General features: G+C 37.3%; 2 protein-coding genes across 6 annotated transcripts; both read left to right on the top strand.

Moving 5' to 3' along the window:
• The first annotated feature begins 3,783 nt into the window (after positions 1–3,783).
• Positions 3,784–17,233, top strand: LOC137031470 (interferon-induced GTP-binding protein MxB). 4 transcript variants are annotated; one of them, XM_067402440.1, is made up of 12 exons: positions 3,784–4,049; positions 7,280–7,417; positions 7,498–7,652; positions 7,746–7,884; positions 7,954–8,152; positions 8,288–8,366; positions 8,452–8,574; positions 8,684–8,825; positions 14,544–14,702; positions 15,193–15,269; positions 15,743–16,027; positions 16,116–17,233. In XM_067402440.1, exons 1-12 carry the CDS (start codon positions 3,851–3,853, stop codon positions 16,338–16,340), a joined length of 1,920 nt encoding a protein of 639 aa, XP_067258541.1. In that variant the 5' UTR covers positions 3,784–3,850; the 3' UTR covers positions 16,341–17,233. The 4 variants fall into 4 exon arrangements, with proteins under 4 accessions (XP_067258541.1, XP_067258542.1, XP_067258543.1 ...); XM_067402441.1 differs by having other exon boundaries at positions 15,779–16,027; XM_067402442.1 differs by lacking the exon at positions 14,544–14,702.
• Positions 17,234–18,447: 1,214 nt separating this feature from the next.
• On the top strand, positions 18,448–25,678 carry LOC137031609 (interferon-induced GTP-binding protein MxA-like). 2 transcript variants are annotated; one of them, XM_067402671.1, is made up of 12 exons: positions 18,448–19,060; positions 20,474–20,611; positions 20,692–20,846; positions 20,941–21,079; positions 21,149–21,347; positions 22,019–22,097; positions 22,187–22,309; positions 22,398–22,539; positions 22,695–22,901; positions 23,859–23,935; positions 24,105–24,386; positions 24,475–25,678. In XM_067402671.1, exons 1-12 carry the CDS (start codon positions 18,862–18,864, stop codon positions 24,697–24,699), a joined length of 1,965 nt encoding a protein of 654 aa, XP_067258772.1. In that variant the 5' UTR covers positions 18,448–18,861; the 3' UTR covers positions 24,700–25,678. The 2 variants fall into 2 exon arrangements, with proteins under 2 accessions (XP_067258772.1, XP_067258773.1); XM_067402672.1 differs by having other exon boundaries at positions 18,452–19,060; positions 22,743–22,901.
• Positions 25,679–26,333: the final 655 nt, after the last annotated feature.

A 26,333-nucleotide genomic window follows, 5' to 3' on the forward strand; every position in this document is an offset into this window, starting at 1 on the left:
GAACTTTTTAAAGCGTCAAAGTGGTAGTTGCGTAGCTGTCAATGGAGGGACAGAAATCTCTCAGATTTCATTAAAAAGATATTTTACTACTTCCTTCAAACTAGTTGGCTGACTTAAAAACTAGAGCTCAGTTTCCAAAAACTTCAGGAGGTCTTGTTTCAGCCGCCTGACTTTCATACAATCATGCTGATAGCAACACATGCAATGTCTAATATTGAGGTTTGGGTGGGCTTTGAGAACCAGCTAATGTATAAAGTCACACGATCAAATGAGGTCACAATAATGCTTCTTCAACACTCTCGATGTAATGGGAAATATCTGACACAGAATAAATATTTTAAAAGCTCATTTATAACAATATTTACAACATCTTTCAATGCCCCTGAAAATGTGTTCTGGTCAATAAACACTGGTCAAACAGCCAGGGATACTAACAGTCCTCTGAGGCATTGAGCTGAGCATAACTTTGAACTTGTGCATTGTTGGTTTTGAGAAGTAGAATGGTCCAAAAGAAAGCACAAAATGAATTAAAACAATATTTTGAAGCAGTTTTGGTAAACAGACAGTATAAACAACTGCATTTTCAGTAACAATTTACAAAAACATCATATTTTGAAATTATGCAGAATACAATATGCTGACAGAAGAATTCCTGTCCTTTTACACCAGTTTACAGCATTAAAAATGTACAAAATGCACTTGCCAAGAACCGCACATGGATTAATTTCAGCTGTTCTAGGGCTTGCAATGGTAGAAATAATCAGGTAGTTTAACTTTTAAATGAATGCATTTTCTTTTTTTTCATAAGCAATGATACATACATAATAGGATACAGCATGTAAGGTTTTAAACTTGTTCCGGCTTTTATTATCATGGTCAGAAGAACTGCTACTCAGCAGACAGTGCTCTCTGTTTACCTCATGATCTCTGTAGCCTGATTATGGATAAACACCGCCCTCTACAGGGTATTTCAGAGATTAAAACGGGTAACACTTAACAATAAAGTCTCCTTTGTTAACTTGCATTAACTAACATGAACTAATGAGCAATACATTTGTCCCAGTATTTATTATTCTTTGTTAATGTTAGTTAATCCAACTGTTTATTGTTTGTTTATGTTAGTTCACAGTGCATTAACTAATGTTAACAAATAGGCCTACAACATTTGATTTTAATAGTAAATGTTGAGATTAACATTAACTAAGATTAATAAATGATGTAGAAGTATTTTTAAATGTGATGTAGGTGTGCTTTTCCTTGCTTTAGCCTGGACAAAAAGCCAGTTGACTGTGAAACAGTAGAGTTTAATTATATAAATTCCCGGACTGCATCCGTATGCAGTGTGAATGCTCGTCTAACCTGTTAACATGGGCACGGAAATAAATACACACTGCAAGCTTATTATGTGCACCTGGCATCACATGTGTTTGTTTGAAGCATTGTTTCTTATTTTTTATGCTAATAATCCGTTTGGGTTGAGTTCAACGTTTTGCACTTCTGCCCGAAAACAAACATGCTAAACATGCAAATAAGTGAGTTCCAGCTAGGAATTTCACGTTTAAAAGATGTTATAGCATTCCAAACACAGCCCTGAAATCTAGGCTAAAACAAGGCAAAATTTGGGCTGTCAGTGAAAATTGAATATGTATTGTAGTCAAGACCACCTAATCCCAGACCAAGACCAGTGTGTGTTGAGACCAAGACTTTGAGGGGTAGAGACCAAGACCAAGACCAGACTAGCACTCCTCAAATTTATCTGAAAGATCCACGTTTACCTGAGAAATGTCTTATTTTTAATCAGTAATTACAATTAAAATAATAAGACACAATATAGAGCTGTTACCAATCAATTGAAATCTCTAACATCAAAATTCATCTTTACACTGCAGAGGTGGAACAGAAGTTGCAATTACAAATGCATAAATAATGTTGAGATTAATGTTTTAAAAATAAATTTTTGTTAATTGAACATTAGTATGAGTCAATGTCATGTTTGCAACTGTGCTCATATTTGTGAAAACAGCCCTCTTTCTTGTGATATTGCTTAATTATATCATGTTAAAATATAAATATTAATATCTTATAAAAGTACTTTTTTGTGGGCATTTGTATTAATTTTGGTGACATTTTTGACACAATCCCTTGTTGATTTATTTTCAATTTTGCGATATCCCCGCAGTTGTGCTCTTGACCGGTCTTGAAATAAAATCCAGAGTCCTTTTAGTCTGAGACCAAGACAACACCGGCCAAGACCAAGACCTTCAAAAAATGGTCTTAAGACTGGTCTCGAGACCAAGACCGGTCTTGAGTACTACAACACTATCTAAAAAAAACCTAGACTAGTCATCAATTAGATAACATGCCATAGAAATTAAACCAAACAGTAATCACTGTTGACTTTGCTTACATGATGGAACATCATGCATCTCGCAAGTTATTTACGCAAAAACAACATGTTACCAAATTCAAGGTTATTTTTGGCTAGAAACCAGCAAACATTAGTCTGACAGCAACATCATGTCCCTGGCCAAAAATAGTGGCGGTACGACAGTATAAATTGGTAAAAAAAGATTTCCTAAAAATGCATTCAGATATGTTTGTACATGTCTACAGTTCTGTGGAGTTGCATGGATAGTTACTCTGACTTTTAGCTATGTGTAGTTATATACAGTATATACCCTGTTGTGAATCAGTTGTAACAGGATGTCCATTAGGTGACATCTAGGCAATTTGGAGAACCAATTTCCTGAACCATTTCTGCTTTTTGGCAGGAGCATTATCCTGCTGAAAGAGGCCACAGACACCAGGGAATACCGTTTCCATGAAAGGGTGTACAACAACGCTTAGGTAGGTGGTACAGTACGTGTCAAAGTAACATCCACATGGATTTGAGGACCCAACGTTTCCCAGCAGAACATTACCCAAAACATCACACTACCTCCGCCGGCTCGGCTTCTTCCTATAGTGCATCCTGGTGCCATATGTTCCCCAGGTAAGAGACGAACACACATCCGGCCATCCACGTGATTCATCAGACCAGGCCACCTTCTTCCATTGCTCCGTGGTCCAGTTCTGATGCTCACGTGTCCACTGTTGGCTCTTTCGGTGGTGGACAGGGGTCATCATGGACACCCTGACTGGTCTGCAGCTATGCAGCTCCATACACAACAAACTGTAATGCACTGTGTATTCTGACACCTTTCTATCAGAACCAGCATTAACTTCTTGAGCAATCTGAGCTACAGTAGCTCATGTGTTGGATCGGACAACACAGGCCAGCCATCAATGAGCCTCGGTCGCCCATGACCCTGTCACCGGTTCACCATCAGACTCTAAAAATAGTTACATGTGTGTAACTATGATCCTGTACTTTTGTCATTTTCTTGTTTGATTAATGGCTGCTTAACATTAATGTAAAACTGTTAGAGAAAATGCCATTGCCACAGACTCAGAATTATCCACATACTACTATTTTTATTTTTTTTGTTTGAGCTGTTTAACAAATGGAAGACATTTTTCATAATATTCACAATAAAATATGTTGTGCTAAATTAGAAAAATAAATGTGTTATTGTTTGTGATGTACACGTGATTAAAACGTTTTGTAGACGTCCAGGTCTTACGAGACCGATTTTGTTCAGATGTGTAAATCTCAAGGCATATTGTGTGATTATTTTATTTTTCATGTAGCCTATTTAACAATGAAACCGTACTTAAAGGGGTGAAACGAAACTGTTGTGATATCCAGGAAATGAAACTTAGCAACGTACCGGTAAAGAAACAGCATCACTCTGAGACAGTCCTATCGAGGAGTGCACGAGCAGACAGCGCCTGACATTCCGACATAAGGATGGAGAAAATTAGTTACACGTTCAGTCAGCACTATGAGGAAAAAATCCGCCCTTGCATCGACACTATCGACAATTTACGGTCTTTGGGAGTGGAAAAGGACCTGGCGTTGCCTGCCATCGCCGTCATTGGAGACCAAAGCTCAGGAAAGAGTTCTGTTCTGGAGGCGCTGTCAGGAGTAGCGTTACCCAGGGGTAGTGGTAAGGACGACTTATGTATGTAAATGTATATGTGTGTGTGTGTGTGTGTGTGTATATATATATATATATATATATCAGGAGCGTTTCCTCCGAGTAGGCATGGGATTTTTTGCCTCCTCAAAAAATAGGATGAGAAAATAATCCATATTACATATAAAACAAAACAAATATTACAAATTATGACAGTAAAAAGAGCGCAGTGTTCTTAAGGAACACTGCCAAACAGCGACACCCGCAGGTAAAGTTCACAGAGGAGTCATGCTTTACAGTCTATGCCTCCCTTTCCTCTCATAGGAAACCATATAAAATCATCAGACCCCCGGCGTGCGGTGGGTTTTGTGGGGGGTAATTGAGAATGAATGGGGGAAAGTCACGTGAGAGGAGGCAACGTCTCCATCGCGCTATTGTTGGATGTATTTGGTTATGATTGGATATGATTGGTTTGTTTATGCGATAAATCCCGCCTCTTGTTGACGTGCGCGTTCCGCGCGTAGGTTTGAACAAATGATGGCGTCAATCGGAAGACTAATTGTAAAGTAAGTAAACAGGGGCCAGTTGCATAAACTTAGTCACTATATTAAGACTGTGTCTTAAGAACTAGTTTGACCAACTTGCAGTTAACCAAGGGGTAATCAATGTTATCTTTCCAATTCCAATTACACCAATTTACCTTTTTATGTAACAGACTTTAAAAAGTTAGGACCACTCTTCAAGAAAAACATTAGTGTCTTAACTTTTAAGACTAGTCTAAGTGGTTTATGCAACCGGCCCCAGATCACAGTTAGATATCACCGCTTTATGTCACGTCAAAATCAAACTTGAAATGGACTGAAATCCTGATGACTGCGCGGGTTTTAGTGCAATCAGCTTGGTGAAATTAAAAATACAATTCGTGTCTGTGACAGACTGTTACGGAGCATGACTGATGATCCAAAATATCCTAGGTTGACAATTAAAAAGAAAATCCGCAATACACAAATAAAATATATTGTTTAAATTATTATTGCCTTTAGTTATTATTTTAGAATGAATGTAGAAATGCTTAAAACACTAACTTGATGAGATTGACTTGGTTTTGATAAATAGAACATTACATTGTTAATGTAAAATTACAAAATAGAATTGTATTTGGTTTACTTTACTTCATGTTACTACCGAAACAGTGTGTGTTTTAGTCCATTGTCTGAGACTGATTTTAGCCACACTTCTTAATTTATGATCAGGAAATATTCCTGTCCTTCTCTCTCATAACCTCTCTTTCATAGTAGATAGGAACCATCATTTTGAGTTAAATGTGTTCAAAAGTCTAAAAATCTGTGTGGAACTTTAAGGAACTCATAGTTTGTTAAAATACAACGTGTGGAAATGGCAAAAAAAATGCACAAATTTTGCAGAGATAATTCAAAATATCTCACTTCCTGTTGGTTTTCAGATTTTTAAAAAAGGTTTTCAGGTTTTCAAAAAAGACATTTTTGTAGGTATTGGACTGGTAGATGTGTGTACCGAATTTCATACTTGTACGTGATACGTTGCGTCAAGGGCACTTCCTTAAAAATTTGTAGGTGGCGCTATTGGGCCATTTTTATCACACCTTAATCTGAAACCCATATCAGACGTAAATTTTCACAACTTCTGACGCATCTGGAAAGTTTCATGAGTTTTCGAGCATGTTTAGGCCCTCAAACTGTGATTCCCCTTTCATCGCGAAACATCAGACATTCTCAGTCACCACGGACGCCCTACAACAAAAACTCAAGATCTTTGCAATTTAACATCGTGAAGGCCTTAAGATTAGACTGACCATATATGCTGTACTTCTGGTTAAATCTCTACGATGAGTTAATCACAGTGTAAAACATGTAATTTCCTGTTACCCACAGGTGGCGCAATGACTGTAACTGAATATTGGCATGTAGATGTCTTCAGGTCAGGACTCTAATAAAACATGTGAAGTTTGGGGTACATCGGACATTGTATACCGGAGTTACAACAACTTCCTGTTTCATGGCAAAACATCAGACATTCTCAGTCACCACGGACACGCCCTTCAGCGAAAACTCAAGACCTTCGCAATTTAATGTCGCAAAGGCCTTAAAATTAGACTGACCAAATATGATGTTGATCTGATTAAAGAACATGTGGAAATGGCAAAAAACTGCCGAAATTTTGCAGAAAAAATTTAAAAATCTCAATTCCTGTTGGGTTTACAGATTTTGCACAAAGGGGATTTTTTGTAGGTATTGGGCTGTTACATGTGTCTACCGAATTTCATACCTGTACGTGAAATGTAGCACAAAGGGCACTTAATTGAATTCAATTTTGTAGGTGGCGCTATCAAGCCATTTTGCCACACCTAATTCTAAAACTCATATCTGATGTAAATTTTCACCACTTCTGATGTATGTCCAAAGTTTCATGAGTTTGAGCATGTTTAGGCCCTCAAAAATGCGATTCATTTCAGAGAAGAAGAAGAATTGGCCAAGCAATTACAATGTTGTGCGCTTGCGCGTGCCTCAAAAGAGGACTTACAATGAGTTATAAAGATATATAATAGCTTTGACTTTGTAGGCCTACACTACTTGCTTTATGCAAGCACTATATAGGAAAAATCACTACAGGATTAACCCTATTATACATTATTGATAGGTGAAACAACAAACAGTCACCCACAAATAGTCTATAAACAAAGCATCAGGCTGTCACTGTCTTTGAGTTCACATGAACAACGGTTAAAGTTACTCGTCAGGCTAGAGAAGAATACCAAAATTCCTCCGTTCAATTAGGTCTAATACATTGAGACATGTTTAATACATGTTTAATACTAAACATGAGTGGAATTTGCACCGCAGTGCCCCCACATCTTGATGCTCATGACAAGAATAGCATGTTATGAATGATATTTTTGCAATTTTACCCATAATAATCCACAATGATCACATTACACAAAACTGAAATTGCACGTCAAAATAACACATCGTCAATATTTTTTTACCTTTCATGGTCAGGGACTACTTTTTTCAGCTTTGCGTCGTGCCTAACAAAGCCCTTCAGCCATGACTTATACAGCACAGCCTCTTTACCTGCTTACATGTATATCTATCTAAAATGGTCAAGATATAGTTAGTTCATCCATGTGCATATACCATGTAATTTACATACTGTAGTACTTTAAATATAAGGCTCTTCAAAGAACATCCATGGTACAGTATGGCCTCCACCTTTTTGTACAGGAATTGTTACACGATGCCCTCTTGAGCTCAAGATGATAAGAGCAAAGGGCGAGGAGAAATGGCATGGGAAAATCAGTTACCAGAACCATGAGGAAGACATTGATGACCCAGCAGAAGTGGAGAAAAAGATTCGTGAAGGTAGAAAATTGTTATAATGTATCCAGAGGTCTCTCTAAGACAAGTTCAACAACATCTAATGGTTGTCTAAATGTTTGTAGCCCAGGATGAGATGGCTGGAGCAGGTGTTGGTATTAGTGATGAACTCATCAGTCTGCAGATCACCTCTGCCAATGTTCCTGACCTCACTCTCATCGACCTCCCCGGGATCGCTCGAGTGGCAGTCAAGGGTCAACCTGAGAATATTGGAGATCAGGTAAACTTTATATCTACTCCATTTTTCAAATGACATTTTGTTGGAAAGACCATTGTAAGACACAGGATCATTAATCAAATGCATTTCTTCTAGATTAAGAGACTGATCAGGAAGTTTGTTACAAAGCAAGAAACCATTAACCTGGTTGTGGTGCCATGCAATGTTGACATCGCGACTACAGAAGCATTGCAGATGGCTCAGGAGGAGGACCCTGAGGGCGAAAGGACTTTAGGTGTGCTTTACTCATTGCTATAAATCAAACTGAATCAGACTCAGTATAACCGTTGTTTGTCCACTACAGGCATCTTAACAAAGCCGGACCTGGTGGACAAGGGCACTGAAGGGACAGTGGTAGACATTGTGCACAATGAGGTCATTCACCTTACTAAAGGCTACATGATTGTAAGGTGCAGGGGACAAAAAGAGATTATAGATCAGGTCACTCTTAATGAGGCCACAGAAACAGAGAACGCCTTCTTCAAAGACCATCCTCAATTCAGGTGGATAACAACATTTAGTTATTTATTGAGATTTGAACTGATCTTTTCAAGTACTCACATGTCGTTATTTGGGATTTTAGTAAATCACTGTCCAGTTACACGCCACTTTATGCATTTGTTTTTTTTCTTTCCCAGCAAACTCTATGAAGAAGGTTTTGCTACTATTCCTAAGTTGGCTGAGAAACTAACAATTGAATTGGTTCATCACATTCAGGTGAAATAATCTTTATTAACAAAAGAGGCCTACAGAATTTTTAGATTCATTATAAACATAGCTCATTTTCATACTTGCTATATAGAAATCCCTACCTCGGTTAGAAGAGCAAATCGAGGCGAAGCTTGCTGAAACACAGAAGGAACTGGAGGCGTATGGAAACGGACCCCCATCAGACCCTGCAGAAAGACTGAGCTTTCTCATCGATGTGAGTGCAGCCTTGAAATCTGCACAGCTACTATATCAAAGTGTGAATATTTAGTCATTTTAATATCAGTGAGTGATTAAATTCTTTCACATTTTATCACTCAATTTAGAAAGTTACATCTTTCACACATGACACCCTCAATCTGACCACTGGGGAAGAGGTTAAATGTGGATCAGATCTATTGATTTTTCCAGAAGTTCGTGAAGAATTTGCAAAATGGAATGGCTTCTTGGATCATTCAGGATATTTATGTAAGTGAAGCATATACTTGGTAGCTCCGATATGTACTGCTGATTTTTTAGGGGTTCAATCATGTAGCACTGAAACCCTATTGTAATTGTTAAAATTTTGTGTTTTTTTATGTGCGTAAAGGATTGTATATCACGCGATTTTTCCGCACACACACACAACATTCATGCCCCCATGTTAGAACTCCTCGTTCTGAGCAACTTTGCCTCTAGGACTGCCGCTGTCCACTGAATCGTATGTTAAATATTGGAGATTATTTCAAAAACCAATTGTAAAATTTAAGAAACCACCACGAAACAAGGGGAATGAGGTATTGCTGGTGATGGCATCTTTATTCCAAGTGGAACATCCATCATACAAATTACCACACCACTCCTTCGCAAATCTACTTAACTAGTGGACTAAATAACATCCCACTCATTACATCCCTTTTCCTTAGATATTAAAAAATAATTTAACATCATTAACAATTCACAAAAGACAAGCCCAACAATACAACAATCCATTAACAATCCATTTTACCATTTACAATTCATAATTTCTTTTTCTTCTTTTTTTTCCCCTCAAATCCAGTCTAACAGGTGGTTTTCTAACACGATTAGATCTCCGTAAGATGGGACTGTGAGACTTTGGTACAAATTAATCAAGTTCAGAGGATTGTTCAGAGAGCTGAACTTCAGGAGAAGGAGACACAGCATCAGAGGGCATTTCAGAAGACTGCATTTCTGGAGATGGCATCTCATATGTAGGCACATCCAAGGGAAAAGGTTCTATATGAGTCTAACCTATTTCTGAAGACTTGAGCAAACTCTGCTGATTTCTTCATAGTATCTGGCCATCTTCTGTTTGAACAAGATAGGACCTTGGATTTACTTCTTTTAGGACAGCAGCTTTCTTTCTCCATCCTGTTGGACCCTCAACTCTAACCACATCTTGTTCATAAAGAGGTTTCAGTGGCCGAGCTCCCTTTTGTTTTCCTTTTTTAGGGACAATTTTGGCAAAGTGTCACTCAGTTTACAGTTCATCAGTAATTCTGCAGAAGACAATCCACAACCAAGTGGGGAGGCACAGTAACTCAACTGCAGCTGCTTTTTTCAACAGGCTTCTACAATTTGTACCCCTTTTTCTGCTTTTCCATTTGCCTTTGGATACAGGGGGCTAGACGTTGTATGCTTAAAGCCATACTGTTCTGCAAACAGTCTGAATTCATGACTAGTGTACTGAGGACCGTTATCACTTTGCACAATGAGGGGAATTCCGTGTCTTGCAAAAATACATTTCATGTGATGAATCACATCATTCGCTGTTGTATAACGGATCTGTTCAATTTCAGGATAATTGGAATAGTAATTAATAACCACCAAAAAATCTTTGCCATTCAACTGGAAGAGATCAGTTCCTACTTTTTTTGCCATGGTTGAGTAGGCACATTAGCTATCAGCATTGATTCTTTAGTCAGTTTATAATGATGACTCAAACAGGCATCACACTTACTGATTAGTTACTCAATGTGCATATTAATTCTAGGCCAATAAGCAGCTTGTCTTGCTCTTCGTTTGCATTTCTCAATGCCAAGATGCCCTTCATGTATGCGACGAGGCATGTCTTCACGCATTGACACTGGGATGACAATTAGTTTTTTTTCGCATCAACATGCCATTAAACAGACTAAGTTCTGCCCTCGTTGGAAAATACTGTGGACACTTACCTTTGATCCATCCTTGTTGGAGAAGAACAATCACCCTCTGCAATTAAGCATCTTTAGCAGTTTCATCCACAATCAGTTTCAACATCTTATCCGAGAAAAGTAAAGATGAAACCACCGTACTCACATGTCCTTCCACTTCTTCCATGATGTGACTGTTCTCTGATATTACCGGTGCTCAAGACAGTGCATCAGCCACAATGATATACTTCCTAGGTGTATACACTAGATTTAGTTCATATTTTTTTAATTTCATCATCATACGTTGAATTCTGGATGATGTAATTTAAGTTCTTGTGAATTATCGATATCAATGGTTTATGATCTATCTCTACTGTAAATTTAGGTAATCCATAAATATATCTCACAGCCAAATAATAAACCCAAGGTTTCCTTTTCAATCTGAGAGTAGCGTTTTTCAGTTTCGGTCATAGCTTGAGAAGCATAGGCAACAGGTCTCCAGGAATGTCCAACGGCCTGAAGAAGCAAAGCTCCTAGTCCATCCTGAGAAACATCTGTAGAGATTTTAATTGGATGAGTGTGATCAGAAAAAAACAAGGACAGGATCAGTAGTCAAGATCTCTTTAACATCTTCCATTCTTGATCATGTATGGAAGATTGTCATTTTGTAACAACGTTCTCGTGTGTGGTTTTGGCTGATAGATTTGGCAGAAATTTTCCAAGAAAATACCTCCTTCTAGGTGGAAGCATATCCAATAAGGCTTGTATTTTAGCTGGATCTGGTTCCACGCCTTTGTCAGAAAGCTTGTCACCTAAGAAAGTTATTTCTGTGACTCCAAACTGACACTTTTTCTTGTTTAACTTTAAATCATGTAATTGAATTCTTGCCATCAGTTTTAATAGTCACTGATTATGCTGTTCAAGGGTAGACCCCTACACCACAAGATCATCAATATATACACAAACACAAGACCTTCAATCACGGTTTCCATTGCTCAATGAAAAATTTCAGGAGCTGACCTGATCCCAAAAGGAAGATGAAGAAAACAATATCTCCCAAAGGGAGTATTAAAGGTTCAATATTTGCTACTCTCAGAATTCAATCGGATGTTCCAGAAACCATGGGATGCATCCAATTTACTAAAAAACTGGGAACCGGACATTTCACTAATAATCTCTTCACGTGTGGGTATCTGATAGTGTTCTCTTTTGATGTTAAGTACACTCTTAATTCACCATTAGGCTTTTTCACACAAGTGATGGAGTTTACCCAATCTGTTAGTTGTTCAATCCGTTGTATGACTCCTAATTGGGTCATGCGATCCAATTCCTGCGTCAAAGGCTCTCGCAGAGGGACAGAAACCTGCCGAGGAGCATGGATGACTGGTGTAGCATCTTCCTTCGGTTGTATTTTGTAAGTAAATGGCAACATTCCTTGACCTTCAAAAACATCTGGAAATTGATTCACAATATCAGTAACATGATCACTGACAGTCTGAATGACTACATTTTCTTTGTTAACTTCATACACTCTTTTAACCAACTGAAGGTCTTCACATGCTCTATCTCCTAGAAGGGATTCATGGCCATTTGGAACCACAACAAACATAATTTTTTTTGTCTTTCCTATGACTTGTACTTTTAGTCTGCAAACTCCTTGTGTTTCAATTGGTTGTCAATAAAAGGCTTTAAGGGGAACTGCGTTTTTGAATAAGGGGTCTTTGTTTCAATGCTTTCACATCTCGAATGTTAATCAAGTTAATTTTGGCACCAGTGTCCAATTTAAAAGGTTCTACTTTCCCATTAGCCACAAGAGGAACAATCCACTTAGATGACTGCACAGAATCCATAATGGATGCACATTTTACCTCAGAAGTTGCATCATCCTCAGAAACCATCTTAACGTAAAAGGAATCACTGTCATCGCACTCTGTGTTCTGTTTTAGATTCTTTTGAAAAACACATTTTTGCACAATGGTTCAGACCATCACACTTAGAACACCTTTTACCAAATGCTGGGCACTGTCTGAACTTATGTTTTGTCCCACAACGTTTTCAAAGAAATGTCTCAATGTCAGTGCCTCTACTACGTCTTGCATTACCTCGTTTCTTGTCTCTGAAAGAAATGGCATCTATTGCTGCGGCTGCATTCTGAGAAGGATGTCACTGTAGAAACATCAAACTGCATTACTTGCTGTCTTGCTAATTCACTGGATTGGCACAATTCAACAGCACGATCCAAGGTGAGTTCAGATTCTTGTAATTTCTTATCACAGGTACCAAAAACAATCTGATCTCGAATCATGGAATCTCTCAATTCATTAAAATTACAGATTTTTGCCTTGATCTTCAATAAGAGAGCAATCAAAGGCCTCTCCTTCATGCTGCATTCGAGTTCTAAATACAGATCGTTCATATGTCTCATTCTTCTTTGACAAACAATAAGCTTCAAATTCTTCCAATACTTTGTCCAGTTTCTTCTCGTCTGCCTTGTCTATCTTCAAAGATAAAGGTGTTGTAAACTTTCACAGCATCTACTCCAGCAATAGTAAGCAACATAGCAATCTTTCTTTCATCTGTACCTTCCGCTTGTCCAATGGCTGCAACATACAGCTCAAACTGTTGTTTGAAAGTCCTCCAGTTTGCGTCAACATTTCCACACAACTTCAAAGAACCAGGTGATTTAATTGCATCCATGGCGTCTTTCAGACCCCTCAGATGCCAGCACCAGCAAAACCCCATTCCTGGTACCATGTAAAATTCAAGAAACCATCAAGAAACAAGAGCAAAGAGGTGTTGCTGTTGCTGGCGTCTTTATTCCATGTGGAACATCCATCATATACAAATTACCACACCACTCATTAGCAAATACACTTAACATACACTTAACTTTATACTCTTCATTACTGCTATCTAGTGGACTAAATAACATCCCACTCATTACACCAACTTTGGCCAACTAGTTCTGGGTTTTTGGCTCAACCTCAATAAAACCACTATACGGCACAATTTTCGGGACTAAGTCAGTAATTATCAAAAAAAAATTGAACTTGACCCTTGGGGTAGCTATAGTGGGGTCATTTAGAAAATGGGTGTGGCCAAGTGCACGCAAAAGCCTATAACTCCTAAAAGAAAACTCGAAACTTTGCAAAAATAGAGATATTTTAAGCTGCTGTCCGCAATTTTTGGCTCTCTAGTGGTTAATAAACAGAACTGCACGCGTCTTGCAGAGGAACATTCTAGCCGGAGCTACTTTTCTCTGTGTATGTCTATGGCGAGTCACGCAGTTACTGTGATACTCTGCAGCGAGTCCTACAAGTCCGGTCTGAAATAGTCCGAATATAAACACTTATTATAAGTGTACCATAATGATTCAGGATAAGACAAAAACACGGTTTGGAAAATGGATTCATGTTGTAAAATTCTCATTATATAATTTTTGTAAATTTTTAACACAAAAAAGTTGCGGACTGCAGCTTTAACTAAAATTGCCTGAAAATAGGTGAGAACATGCAACATGATTCTAAACATGCAAACATTTATGGAGTTCGTACCATAGGGGGCGCTATAACTGTTAAAAAGCTTTAAAAACCATATATATCCTTTGGTAAATTCCCTGTATTGGCTGTAAATGATCTTTTCCACCGATGATCTAAATGGTTACATGCTTGCTAAATAAAACAGATCTTTTTACGCAAGTGCTTAAAGGCTTTAAAGCATTTGAACCTTGTTAATTGCTGCTTGCAGCCATATTTGTTGTTTTTTTTTTAAAAGTACTACATATTCACATTTGTATCCCCCTTTATCACTGTTTCAATCAGTAAATTACCGACCTACTGTAAATTGCTAACTTAATCTAAGTAACTTTTTACTAAGTAATATTTTTGATGCTTTAATGAAAAAAAAAGATGTCTGATCTATTTTGAGAACTTTAATTTCCTTTTAATGTATGAAAAGCTGATTGAGTTTTATTGTTGATCTCTTGACGGACTCTTTGAAAAAATCTTTGTAAATGTAAGAGTGCCTTCTGTCATTATTCATAAATCCTTTGCAGTCAACAAGAAGATTGAGAAAGAAGTTGATAACTATGAAGCCAAGTATCGGGGAAGAGAGCTTCCAGGATTCATCAATTACAAGACCTTTGAGGGGCTTGTTAGGGATCAGATCAAGCTGTTGGAAGAACCTGCCTTAAAAACACTGAAGACCATCTCTGGTTTGTGTTGTATATTTCAAATCCCACCCACTTTGTTTCTGCAGTTTTTTTTTAATCTTTTAATAATGTGTTGACTATTTTCATATGGACCTCGCTTTGTGCACAGGCCCTTGGTCATCCTGAACCTAGTGGAATCTTAGAATTCTGAAGGAAACCATGAACCGGGAAATCTAAAGTTCACCACTGAACTTTACAGTTTATGCAATAAATTTGTTGATTGTTTCATTTGTTGACAATGAGTTTTGTTGCCTTCCGGATAAATATCAATGATCACATCAAAAGTCAACCCATTAACTCAACATTTTGTCCTTGAGTAAGGCATGTAACCTTAAGTTGCCCCAGGTAGATTATCCTTCAATTAAATTTACATCTTGCTTTGGACAAAGGTGGTTAAGTGAAGTGGCGTTTCTCAGGACAACTGGATTCACTGGATAATAAGCTGAAAGTTTGGTAAAGAAGCTGTATTAACAGTGTGTTTGTGTTTACATAGATGTGGTTAGAAAGAAGTTCATCCAACTGGCCCAGTGCAGCTTTATTGGATTCCCCAATCTTCTGAAAATAGCAAAGGTACTTTTTTTAATGCCAATGTTTCTGGCAGTACACAAATTCAAAGTGTTCAAAGCCTATTGAACTACTTTCAGGTGTCTTTCTTGAACTGTCAAGTTGACAGTTTGACAAATTGATTGAGTGTTGATATTAAATTTCACACAATTAAATTGCATTACTTTTCAGTGACAAATATTCAGTGATTTTCTTTTAAATAATAATAATAATACAGGTTTAAAGGAATTTTCTGTTGTTTTATCATTTCTTTCGGTAACACTTTATTTTTTTTTAGTGCTGTAGTTATATGTTACTACATGTACTTACTATAGTAATAACAGTAAATTATGCATAATTACAAGTAACTGACCCTAAACCAAAGCCTAACTGTAACTCTATAATAAGGACATGTAGTTAATTAATAGTACTCAGTACTTATTTGAGTAATTGCAATGTAACTATGGCACTGTAAAATAAAGTGTAACCTTTCTTTTCAGTATTTTTTTTCAGTATTTTTTTTTATACTTTCTAAGACTAAGATCGAAGCCATCAAGCTGGATAAAGAAACCCTTGCAGAATCCATGCTGAGGACCCAATTCAAGATGGAGCTTATTGTTTACAGTCAAGACGGCACATACAGCCAAAGCCTGCAACATACAAAGAATAAGCTGGAAGAGGTTGAAGGCACTACAGGAAGTTATAATTGCTTAAGCGTAGGCATTAGCACAGACAATCACGCCACCTTGCGTGAGATGAGGTTGCACCTTGAGTCCTACTACACGGTAAGTGTGCAACTAAAGCTTTCTGTGCCATCAGAGGAAGCTCAAATTGTAATATATATCTGGTATGCTGTTTTATCTATCTTACCAGATTGCAAGCAAACGTCTAGCTGACCAGATCCCAATGGTGATCCGTTATCTGCTGCTCCAGGAAGCAGCTTTGGAGCTGCAAAGGAACATGTTGCAGTTGCTGCAAGATAAAGACGGTGTAGACGATCTGCTTAAAGAAGACTTTGACATTGGCCAAAAGCGGGAGAGCTTACTGAGCCGTCAGAAACGTCTGATGAAAGCACGCAGCCTCTTGGTTACCTATTAGAATTCCCTTCATATAGTCGACTGCAACGGTTTTAATGCAACAAAATCATATGCTCATGAGGTTATAGCTTGACATATTACATTTACATTACATTTAATCATTGAATCATGCAGTCTCGCCTCATTTAATATGCTGTATGCCAGGGCATCCCATTTGACTGCAGCTTTTTATCAACTTCGCTTTCTTTGTAAAGCCCCACTGGCTACCTGTCAAGTATCAGATTGATTTGAACTCTTATTATTCGTCTACAAAGCCATCAATAATCTGGTACCTCAATATTTAACTGATTTATTGCTCCCGAATATGCATAGGTGTAATTTACACATATACACAGAACCTCTGGCACGCTTAACAAAAGTTCTACCGCCAGACCATTAGAACTCATGAACAAATATATCGGATCTGTTTATTCACCTACGTTAAGAATCTCGGGACTTACAATATATTGTATTATAGAATGAAATCATCACATTAAACATGAGTTATATGTTGATAAATGAAACTCAATGTACTTTTGAAATTGTTGTTGTCTGGACATTGTAATGTTATTTGCTCAGGAGGAGCGTAATGTTATATTGGCCTACTCAATGTCCCTAGAGTTAAACTTGTGGTGATCGTGCTTTCGCTGGAACAAAACTTTAGAATAGCCTTCCTCTTTATATTAGGCATACCCCATATATCACTGCTTTTAAATCATATCTTAAAGACATATTTTTTCTTACCCTGGCATTTATCATTCATTATGTATGTTATTTTGTGTCTCTATTGCATAGTGTTGTTTTTTATGTTGGTTTTATTTCTCCATTTTGTTCTCTTTTAATTAATTGTGATTCTTTTATCCTTTGTAAAGCACTTTGGTCTGCCTCAGTTGTGTTTAAATGTGCTCTATAAATCAACACTGATTAACTGATGTGCTGAAAAAGCTTCTTGTAATAATTTGGGTCTTAAAGGTACAGTAACATTTTTTTGTTATACTGGTTGAAATTATTCTCATATCCTAATAGCATTCACTATGTTAAATGGTATTTATGAAAATATATGGTAAACTTTCTATCCGTAAGAAAATTCAGATGAACCGTAATAATGTGCACGAGTCACGACGCGTTCTATTCTTCATCACTGCCATGACCAGTATCACTCCAAAGACTATATATAATACCCGTCAAAATAAGAGCCCCCCTTTTGTAAAAGATAATGCAGACCTTATTATTACACCCACAAAAATATGTACAAAAACAAATTAGAAGATTAATCACAATGAAGTCTGTTACATTTTGTAAATGGGGTGTTTTAATCGCACAAACAGCACTTCAGCTCAAGTCGAACGGTAATGATGGTGGAATAGTAATGAGCTGAGGGAGCTTTCAGTGGTGCAAAATGAGTCCGTTCCCACCCGATTGTAAAGTTAAATGTGATTGGTTGTAGGGAGAGTGTGCTACTACTGCGCAATGTGGCCGTTATCTGGCTTGAGTAGTCGGTGGGTGGAGTCGACCTATTTGTGGATTTGTCTGCAGTCGAGACGCTAGAACTGCTTCAGAATCCACAAACACACAGAAAGCAATTCACAAATATAAAGAAAGTGATTAACAAATGAATGCAGGCAGAGTTGTGCTTGTGACATAAAAACATATTTGTAAATATGTTTTTTGGTTTTTTTTTTTTTAGCAATTTTTATTTATTTTTGTATTTAATTAATTTTTGTGAATCTCATTCTATTCATGTGCGCAACAATTATTTTTTGTGAAACTCTTTACATTTATTTGTGGATCATAATATATTTACTTGGAAAATTGCAACAATTCTACCCCCATATTCCAGCACCTGAGTAGTAACCACGCCCACATGAATTACATTTGACCAATGAAATCCACCATTATCGCCTTTTTTTTTTTAAAGCACTACACCAAAAAGCTTATTTGTTTAAGCATGCAGTCTATAATAATGACGAAAACAACATTCATTTAACAATTCACAATGAACTTTATTAATTTATTAATATTATTATTGTCATATTTCAATAAACTATTTTGCAAATAATACATGGATATAACTTTAAAAAGTTAGTGATTATATGGGAAGATTAGGAGAGCAAGAACATGTATTCACTGATAAATTGCAGAAATTGTCATTTAGATGATTGAGTTTATAATCGCAGTTAAAGAGAATGTTATTTTCTCTTAATTACTCGCGTTAGTAGCACTGTGATGCTTCCATTTTAATACTAATCATCCGGATGGGTCGAGTTATCCAGGTTTCTGTTAATGTTATATGCTGGTACATGCAAACAAATGCGTAGAAACCCTTCTTCAACGAGTGAAACGAAACTATGATATCCAGGAAATGAAACTTACCAAGGTAACGTTACATAAATGCTCTAGGAACTTAGGATTCATTTTACCGGTAAAGAAACAGCAGTAGCAGCATCTCTTTGAGAGTCCTGTCGAGGAGTGCACAACAGACAGCCTGACGGATCGACGTGAAGGATTTCATTTGCTTTTTGACATTTTGACGTTGTTTAAGGATGGAGAAAATGAGTTACACGTTCAGTCAGCACTATGAGGAAAAAATCCGCCCTTGCATCGACACTATCGACAATTTACGGTCTTTGGGAGTCGAAAAGGACCTGGCGTTGCCTGCCATCGCCGTCATTGGAGACCAAAGCTCAGGAAAGAGTTCTGTTCTGGAGGCGCTGTCAGGAGTAGCGTTACCCAGGGGTAGTGGTAAGGACAACATATATAAAATTAAAGCATATAGGGTGAATTATGGGTGAATGGGACATAAGGACAAATGGGACAGTATAACTATACAAAAATTATTTTCTCACTTAATGAGTGAAAGGACAAATGGGACAGTATAACTATACAGAATTAGTTTCACCTAATGAGTGAAAATGGAAAACTTTTTTTTGTTTTTGTCGAGCTCTAGCTGTGAGACTATGAGATACCCTCATTGGTGTGACATCATGTAGATGGGCGGGGCAAGCATCAAACAGGAAGTTGACCGTGAAATGCATGAACTGAGGAAAATTACAAGTTTTTGCTAGTTTTCATAATAAGGTGCTAAAATTGTCATAGCTACTGTATTGTAAAAACTTGTGATTGAAACATGAATAAGATGCACTACTTCTACAAAATCAGTAAAAAATGTGTTAATATCATGTTTCTGAATTAGGTTGTTTTTATTTTGTCCCATCCACCCAAACACAATTTGGGTGGATAAATTTGGGCTTTGGGTAGACCAGCACAATTTGGGCTTTGCTAATTAAGAAAATAATGAACTATGCAATTTGCATGTTAGTCAAAAATTGCTCTTTTTATTTTTTATTATTTAAATGAAATGATTGTACTATATTTTGGTTCGATATTTTTATGGTACTAGATTACATTTATGCAGTAGTCAAAATTATAATCCATTTATTCACTTTTTGAGCATGGACCTGAGAATTAATTTTCCAACTTAAACTGTCATAAATCTTGAATGTTTTTGAGCACAGACTTAATAGTGGTATCTTTTTAAAGATGACAACTGACAGATTATTGCTGAAGTGAAAAGTTTATGAAATTGAACTTGAAAAAAGTTATACAATTTTACATTTATTGTTATGAAAAAAGGAAAAATAAAATGTTCAAATGTGTATTTTCCAAAACACGTTTTACTCTAAAACTGTGAGAAAATCAAAGCCATAAATCTAAACAAGTTGTGTTCCAAATTTGAGGTTAATATCTCAAAAAATCAGCTTTCAGTAAGAATTTGTTTGTGCGCAGTAGGAAACATTTCTAATAGATATTTTGTCTCTCATTCATTTCCAATGCGAAAAATAAAAGAGTAACTATTTTTTTTCCAGACCATTTATTCTTTTCAAATCATGTCCATGATTTATTTTGTTCACATATTAAGTTTCAAAAACTTTTACCAAGTTTCGTACCTTTCCGAAGAAGTAAAAAATTCTTTAAAAAAACATTTTTGGTCAAAAATGACCAAACAGCACCCAAGGGTTAACTACTTTCTATACTGTGGATTTACCATGGCACAGAGATGGTACCAATATCCCGAATGATTACCATATTCACATGGAATTTACATGGCAATGTAAGACACTATATCTGTCATCCACCCTTTCATGTTTTGTACAGGAATTGTTACACGATGCCCTCTTGAGCTCAAGATGATAAGAACAAAGGGCGAAGGAAAATGGCATGCAAAAATCAGTTACCAAGACTATGAGGAAGACATTGATGACCCAGCAGAAGTGGAAAAAAAGATTCGTGAAGGTAGAAAATTGTTATAATGTATCCAGAGGTCTCTCTAAGACAAGTTCAACAACATCTAATGGTTGTCTAAATGTTTGTAGCCCAGGATGAGATGGCTGGAGCAGGTGTTGGTATTAGTGATGAACTCATCAGTCTGCAGATCACCTCTGCCAATGTTCCTGACCTCACTCTCATCGACCTCCCCGGGATCGCTCGAGTGGCAGTCAAGGGTCAACCTGAGAATATTGGAGATCAGGTAAACTTTATATCTACTCCATTTTTCAAATGACATTTTGTTGGAAAGACCATTGTGCTGTCATGGTCTGACACAGGACATGCATTTCTTCTAGATTAAGAGACTGATCAGGAAGTTTGTTACAAAGCAAGAAACCATTAACCTGGTTGTGGTGCCATGCAACGTTGACATCGCGACTACAGAAGCATTGCAGATGGCTCAGGAGGAGGACCCTGAGGGCGAAAGGACTTTAGGTGTGCTTTACTCATTGCTATAAATCAAACTGAATCAGACTCAGTATAACCGTTGTTTGTCCACTACAGGCATCTTAACAAAGCCGGACCTGGTGGACAAGGGCACTGAAGGGACAGTGGTAGACATTGTGCACAATGAGGTTATTCACCTTACTAAAGGCTACATGATTGTAAGGTGCAGGGGACAAAAAGAGATTATAGATCAGGTCACTCTTAATGAGGCCACAGAAACAGAGAACACCTTCTTCAAAGACCATCCTCAATTCAGGTGGGTAAATGATCTGTTGAGAGTTGAGCTGATAAGTAAGCATCATATTTTACAGTAGTGTATTTTATACTGTTTTACCATGTAGGCTACAATATTGCATACATCAAAACTCGTTTAACAAAGATTAGAAATAAAAATTAAACATTTAAAAGTAATCCAACTAGTGAAATTAACTATTAAATGAAATGTACACAAACCTGTATTTCACCAAAGAAATGCAGCAATTCGGTGGTGCTGATTTACATCTTACCCAGAAGCTGGTAACAAAAACTACCCAGACACTGACGAAAGGAGTTTACTCAGTTTTTAAGGCAGCAGGTGAACTTTTGTTTCCAAGTTTAACAACCTCAAAATGTTTTACAGTACAATGTAATACATATATCAAATAACATAGTATTTACTGAAACTTTATGTGAGTGGCACGGCTAACATTTGATTCTACTTTTGAAAGGTGTGTCCAACTGTTTTTTATTTGTCCTTGCTTACTCATGCCTTCATGGGCATATACTGTGAAATAAAATATCCCGCTATACTTTTTGCCAGAAATTCACTGTAGAAAATACTGCAAAATGTCTGTATTTTTACAACTTGTAAACGTATATTTCAACAAGTGATGTAATGTTAATATAACTCCCAAAAACATGATGTATAAATGCCATTTTTTCCTGCAGCAAACTCTATGAAGAAGGGTTCGCTACTATTCCCAAGTTGGCTGAGAAGCTAACAATTGAATTGGTCCATCACATTCAGGTGAAATAACATCATTTGATTTTCACAAAAGAGAACTACGGGATTTTTATACATTTAATATAGCTCATTTTCATATTTGTGATGTGTAGAAATCCCTGCCTCGTTTAGAAGAGCAAATTGAGACAAAACTCGCAGAAACACAGAAGGAACTGGAGGCGTATGGAAACGGCCCCCCATCAGACCCTGCAGAAAGACTGAGCTTTCTCATCGATGTGAGTGCAGCCTTGAAATCTACTCTAAAGTATGAATATTGATGTCACTGAGTCACTGAAATCTTTCACATCTTATCACTGTATTTAGAAAGTTACAGCTTTCACTCATGATATGTTCAGCCTGACCACTGGGGAGGAATTAAAGTGTTCTTCAGATCTACTGGTTTTTCCAGAACTTCGGGAAGAATTTTTAAAATGGAATGGCTGTTTGGAGCGTTCAGGATATTCCTGTAAGTGAAGAATTTACTTTCTGATTGTACTCTTGCTTTTGGCCAATGTGCTATGTTATGATTTTGCTTAAAATGCTTTATCATTTTCACATTTTCATTACCAGAGTTGCAATCAACTAATTAATTTAAGTTACTTCAATTCACTAAATAAAAAGTACTTTTAGAAGCAGAACTCGTAACTGAGCTGTGCAAACTCCTTGCAGTCAACAAGAAGATTGAGAGAGAAGTTGATAACTATGAAGCAAAGTATCGGGGAAGAGAGCTTCCAGGATTCATCAATTACAAGACTTTTGAGGGGCTTGTCAGGGAACAGATCAAGCTGTTGGAGGAACCTGCATTAAAGACACTGAAGACTGTCTCTGGTTAGTGTTGATTTGTGTTTTAAATTCATTTTTTTCCCAGTCAACCATAGGTTGTTCATTGAGCGCATTTACATGCTTGTTCTTACTCCGATTATGTTCATGTAAACGCATTAACCCCTTCTCCTTTATCGGAGTAAAGTCATAAATGACTTAAGCATAAACCAATCGCCCCTTAACCCGATTTCTCCCGGCATGTAAACGCATTGACCTGCATTCTGTCAGCTTATTGAAGTGCATGTGTGTGTATGTGACAGGAAAGCTCCCTTTATTGTGGATTTTTTAATGCTTTATTTAAAGAGGACCTATTATGTTCCTTTTTACAAAATGTAAAATAATATCTGGTGTCCCCAGACTGTGTATGTGAAGTTTCAGCTCAAATTACCCCACAGATAATTTATTATAGCATGTTAAAATTGCCACTGTTTGTGTGTGCCCCTTTAAATGCAAATGAGTTGTTGCCCTCATCCCCCTTTACAGAAGAGGGCAGAGTTTCAAGATTTAATACTCTGGCATACCGGCAACAATAAAACAGGACAATCTCACACACCAAAAGTGTTTCACACACCAAAAGTGTCAGAAATTATTAACTATTATGCAATTATTAACTAGGAAACTCTTGTTTACAATAATCTGATTGCATGTGAGGGCAGCGCCAGTTCTGGATATAAGGTTTGAGCATGAAGTGTTGGTATTGACCCATCTTTCAGAATCAACTTTAGTGAAAAGACCGACTCGGGGCAGGGTGGTTTGGATTGCCGTGTGAGTTTTGGAGGCAGAGCAATGCTTTTAAATATCAACAATTTCCAACAGCATTGTTCAAAATCTACTTACCGCACCTTTAAAGACACTGTAATTTAGTGCAGTTTTTGTGGCAAAATCGGTTTCACTGGATAATCAAGCTGTGAAGTGAAAGATTGCTAAAGCAGTTGTATTAACAGTGTGTTTGTGTTAACATAGATGTGGTTAGGAAGAAGTTCATCCAACTGGCCCAGTGCAGTTTCATTGGATTCCCTAATCTTCTAAAAATGGCAAAGGTACTTTTTTCCCCAAGTGTTTAAAGAATTTTAATGGCCTTTCTTTTAATAAATTTCACAAAATTACATCACATTACTGTTCAATTATGCTTTTGGATCACAATACAAATGTAAAGAAATTGTGTTCTTGTTACATTTTTTTTAGTAAATCTTTTATATACTTTCTTAGACTAAGATTGAAGCCATCAAGCAGGATAAAGAGTCCCTGGCAGAATCCATGCTGAGGACCCAATTCAAGATGGAGCTCATTGTTTACAGTCAAGACGGCACATACAGCCAAAGCTTGCAACATGCAAAGGATAAAATGGAAGAGATAGAAAATGACAAGCCCCAATTTGTCCGATTGCCCCAATCGCAAGCTAAAAAGTTTAATTTTGGGAGTGTAGACGTTAACACAGGCACTCATGCCACCTTGCGTGAGATGAGGTTGCACCTTGAGTCCTACTACACGGTAAGTTTGCAACTAAAGCTTTCTCAGCCATTAGAAGAAGCTCAAATTAGAATATATATGTGAGATGCTGTATTATCTATCTTACCAGATTGCAAGTAAGCGTCTAGCTGACCAGATCCCAATGGTGATCCGCTATCTGCTGCTCCAGGAAGCAGCTTTGGAGCTGCAAAGGAACATGTTGCAGTTGCTGCAAGACAAAGATGGTGTAGACGATCTGCTTAAAGAAGACTTTGACATTGGCCAAAAGCGGGAGAGCTTACTGAGCCGTCAGAAACGTCTGATGAAAGCACGCAGCCTCTTGGTTACCTTTTAGAATTCACTTATAATATGGTTGCTTGCGACAGTTTTAATGCAAGAAAAATCATATGCTGGTAGTGAAGAACATGAGCAGCTTTAGCAGCAAAGAAAACTTTAAGTAGAAATTGAACACTTCATGAAGAAACATAGGTGGCATTTTCCCCCATTTCAATCTTGTAATAGTTATTTGTGAAGAAGCTACTTTTAGCCTTTGAAGTGCCTTTTTATGCAATATTTTTGTACCAAGCAGATTTCGCCCCCCATTGACTACCATAGTATTTTTTTTTCATACTATGGAAGTCAATGGGGGGTGAGATCTAGTCTTCCAAATATCTTTCGTGTACAGTAGAACAAATAAATGTATACATGTTTGGAACAACTTAAGGGTGTGAATGACAATTTTTGGGTGAACTATCCCTTTAAGATTATCTATTGGTGAAGAATCTCCATATTTAATAATTTATTTCAATGCTTAGGCCTACATTCTATATTTATTCCTTAGGTCATATAAAGTGTAGGCATATATGAGGACAGGGATATGTGCTTGTGTGTGTTTTGTGCTCACGTATGATTCTGCTTTTAATAGTTTTAAATAAAAGTCGGCCATTTTTAAATGAATGAAATGAGTTTCAAGATATCTATGTTTTTAAAACGTCTTCTCTACTGTTATTTAACATTCCAAGACTTCTGATGCAAAAGCCTCTAAAAGCCAAAAGAGTCAAAAATGAGATATCTATACGTTCATCAAATACTTTAACTTCAAACCCGCTAAATCTCAGCCTTATCCCATTCAGAAGTACGAGTACTTACATAGAATCCTATACACAGGAGCCTGATAAAAATGTTAATTTCAAAGAAAAATGTCAGACAATAGAGACTTTTGCCTCTGAAGTTCTCTTATTTGTATTCATACATTTGCTCTTAGGAAATGTTTTACAAACATGTTTTTAGTGCCAAGCAATGATTTCTATTGAATCACTTTTTATACCGTTGATGTACAGATATTAACTCCCTTAAAATAAAATATATTGGGAAAAAAATTATTGGCAGGACTTTTCACTTGTTTAAAAGTAAAAAACATTAAAAAAATACTACTTTGTGATTTAATAATTCATGCATGAAAGGGTTAAATATGATTTATTTTCTTTGCTTGTTTTATAACTAGACTTTAAAGTGGTTGTCCACTGTTTACTCAGCATTACGTCTCGGTTACATAGGTAACCCTCGTTCCCTGAAGGAGGGAACGGAGACGTACGTCGGACAGACCGACGAATAGGAATCTCGCTAGAGAGGCCAATCTACTTCGAGTGTAACTAAACGAGCCAATGCACATTGGCATGCAATCATATGCATCAGCTGCTTGCCTCGCAGCGCGGGTATATAATGAGCAGCAGGTGCGTTGCATCTTCAGGTTTTCGCTGAGGAGCCGAACCGAGCAGGCGGCAGCATCAGCAGGACAACGCCTGTGGCGACGGGACGTACGTCTCCGTTCCCTCCTTCAGGGAACGAGGGTTACCTATGTAACCGAGACGTTCCCATTCAGTCGGTCACGTTCGACGTACGTCGGACAGACCGACGAATAGGAATCCCTACCAAAGCGCCACAGGAGCTGCCCTCTTCCAGCGCTCTGACGTGAGCCACCTGAACCCC

The sequence above is a fragment of the Chanodichthys erythropterus genome, chromosome 12, assembly GCF_024489055.1.
Source record: "Chanodichthys erythropterus isolate Z2021 chromosome 12, ASM2448905v1, whole genome shotgun sequence".
In the NCBI taxonomy this organism is placed as follows: Eukaryota; Metazoa; Chordata; class Actinopteri; order Cypriniformes; family Xenocyprididae; genus Chanodichthys; species Chanodichthys erythropterus.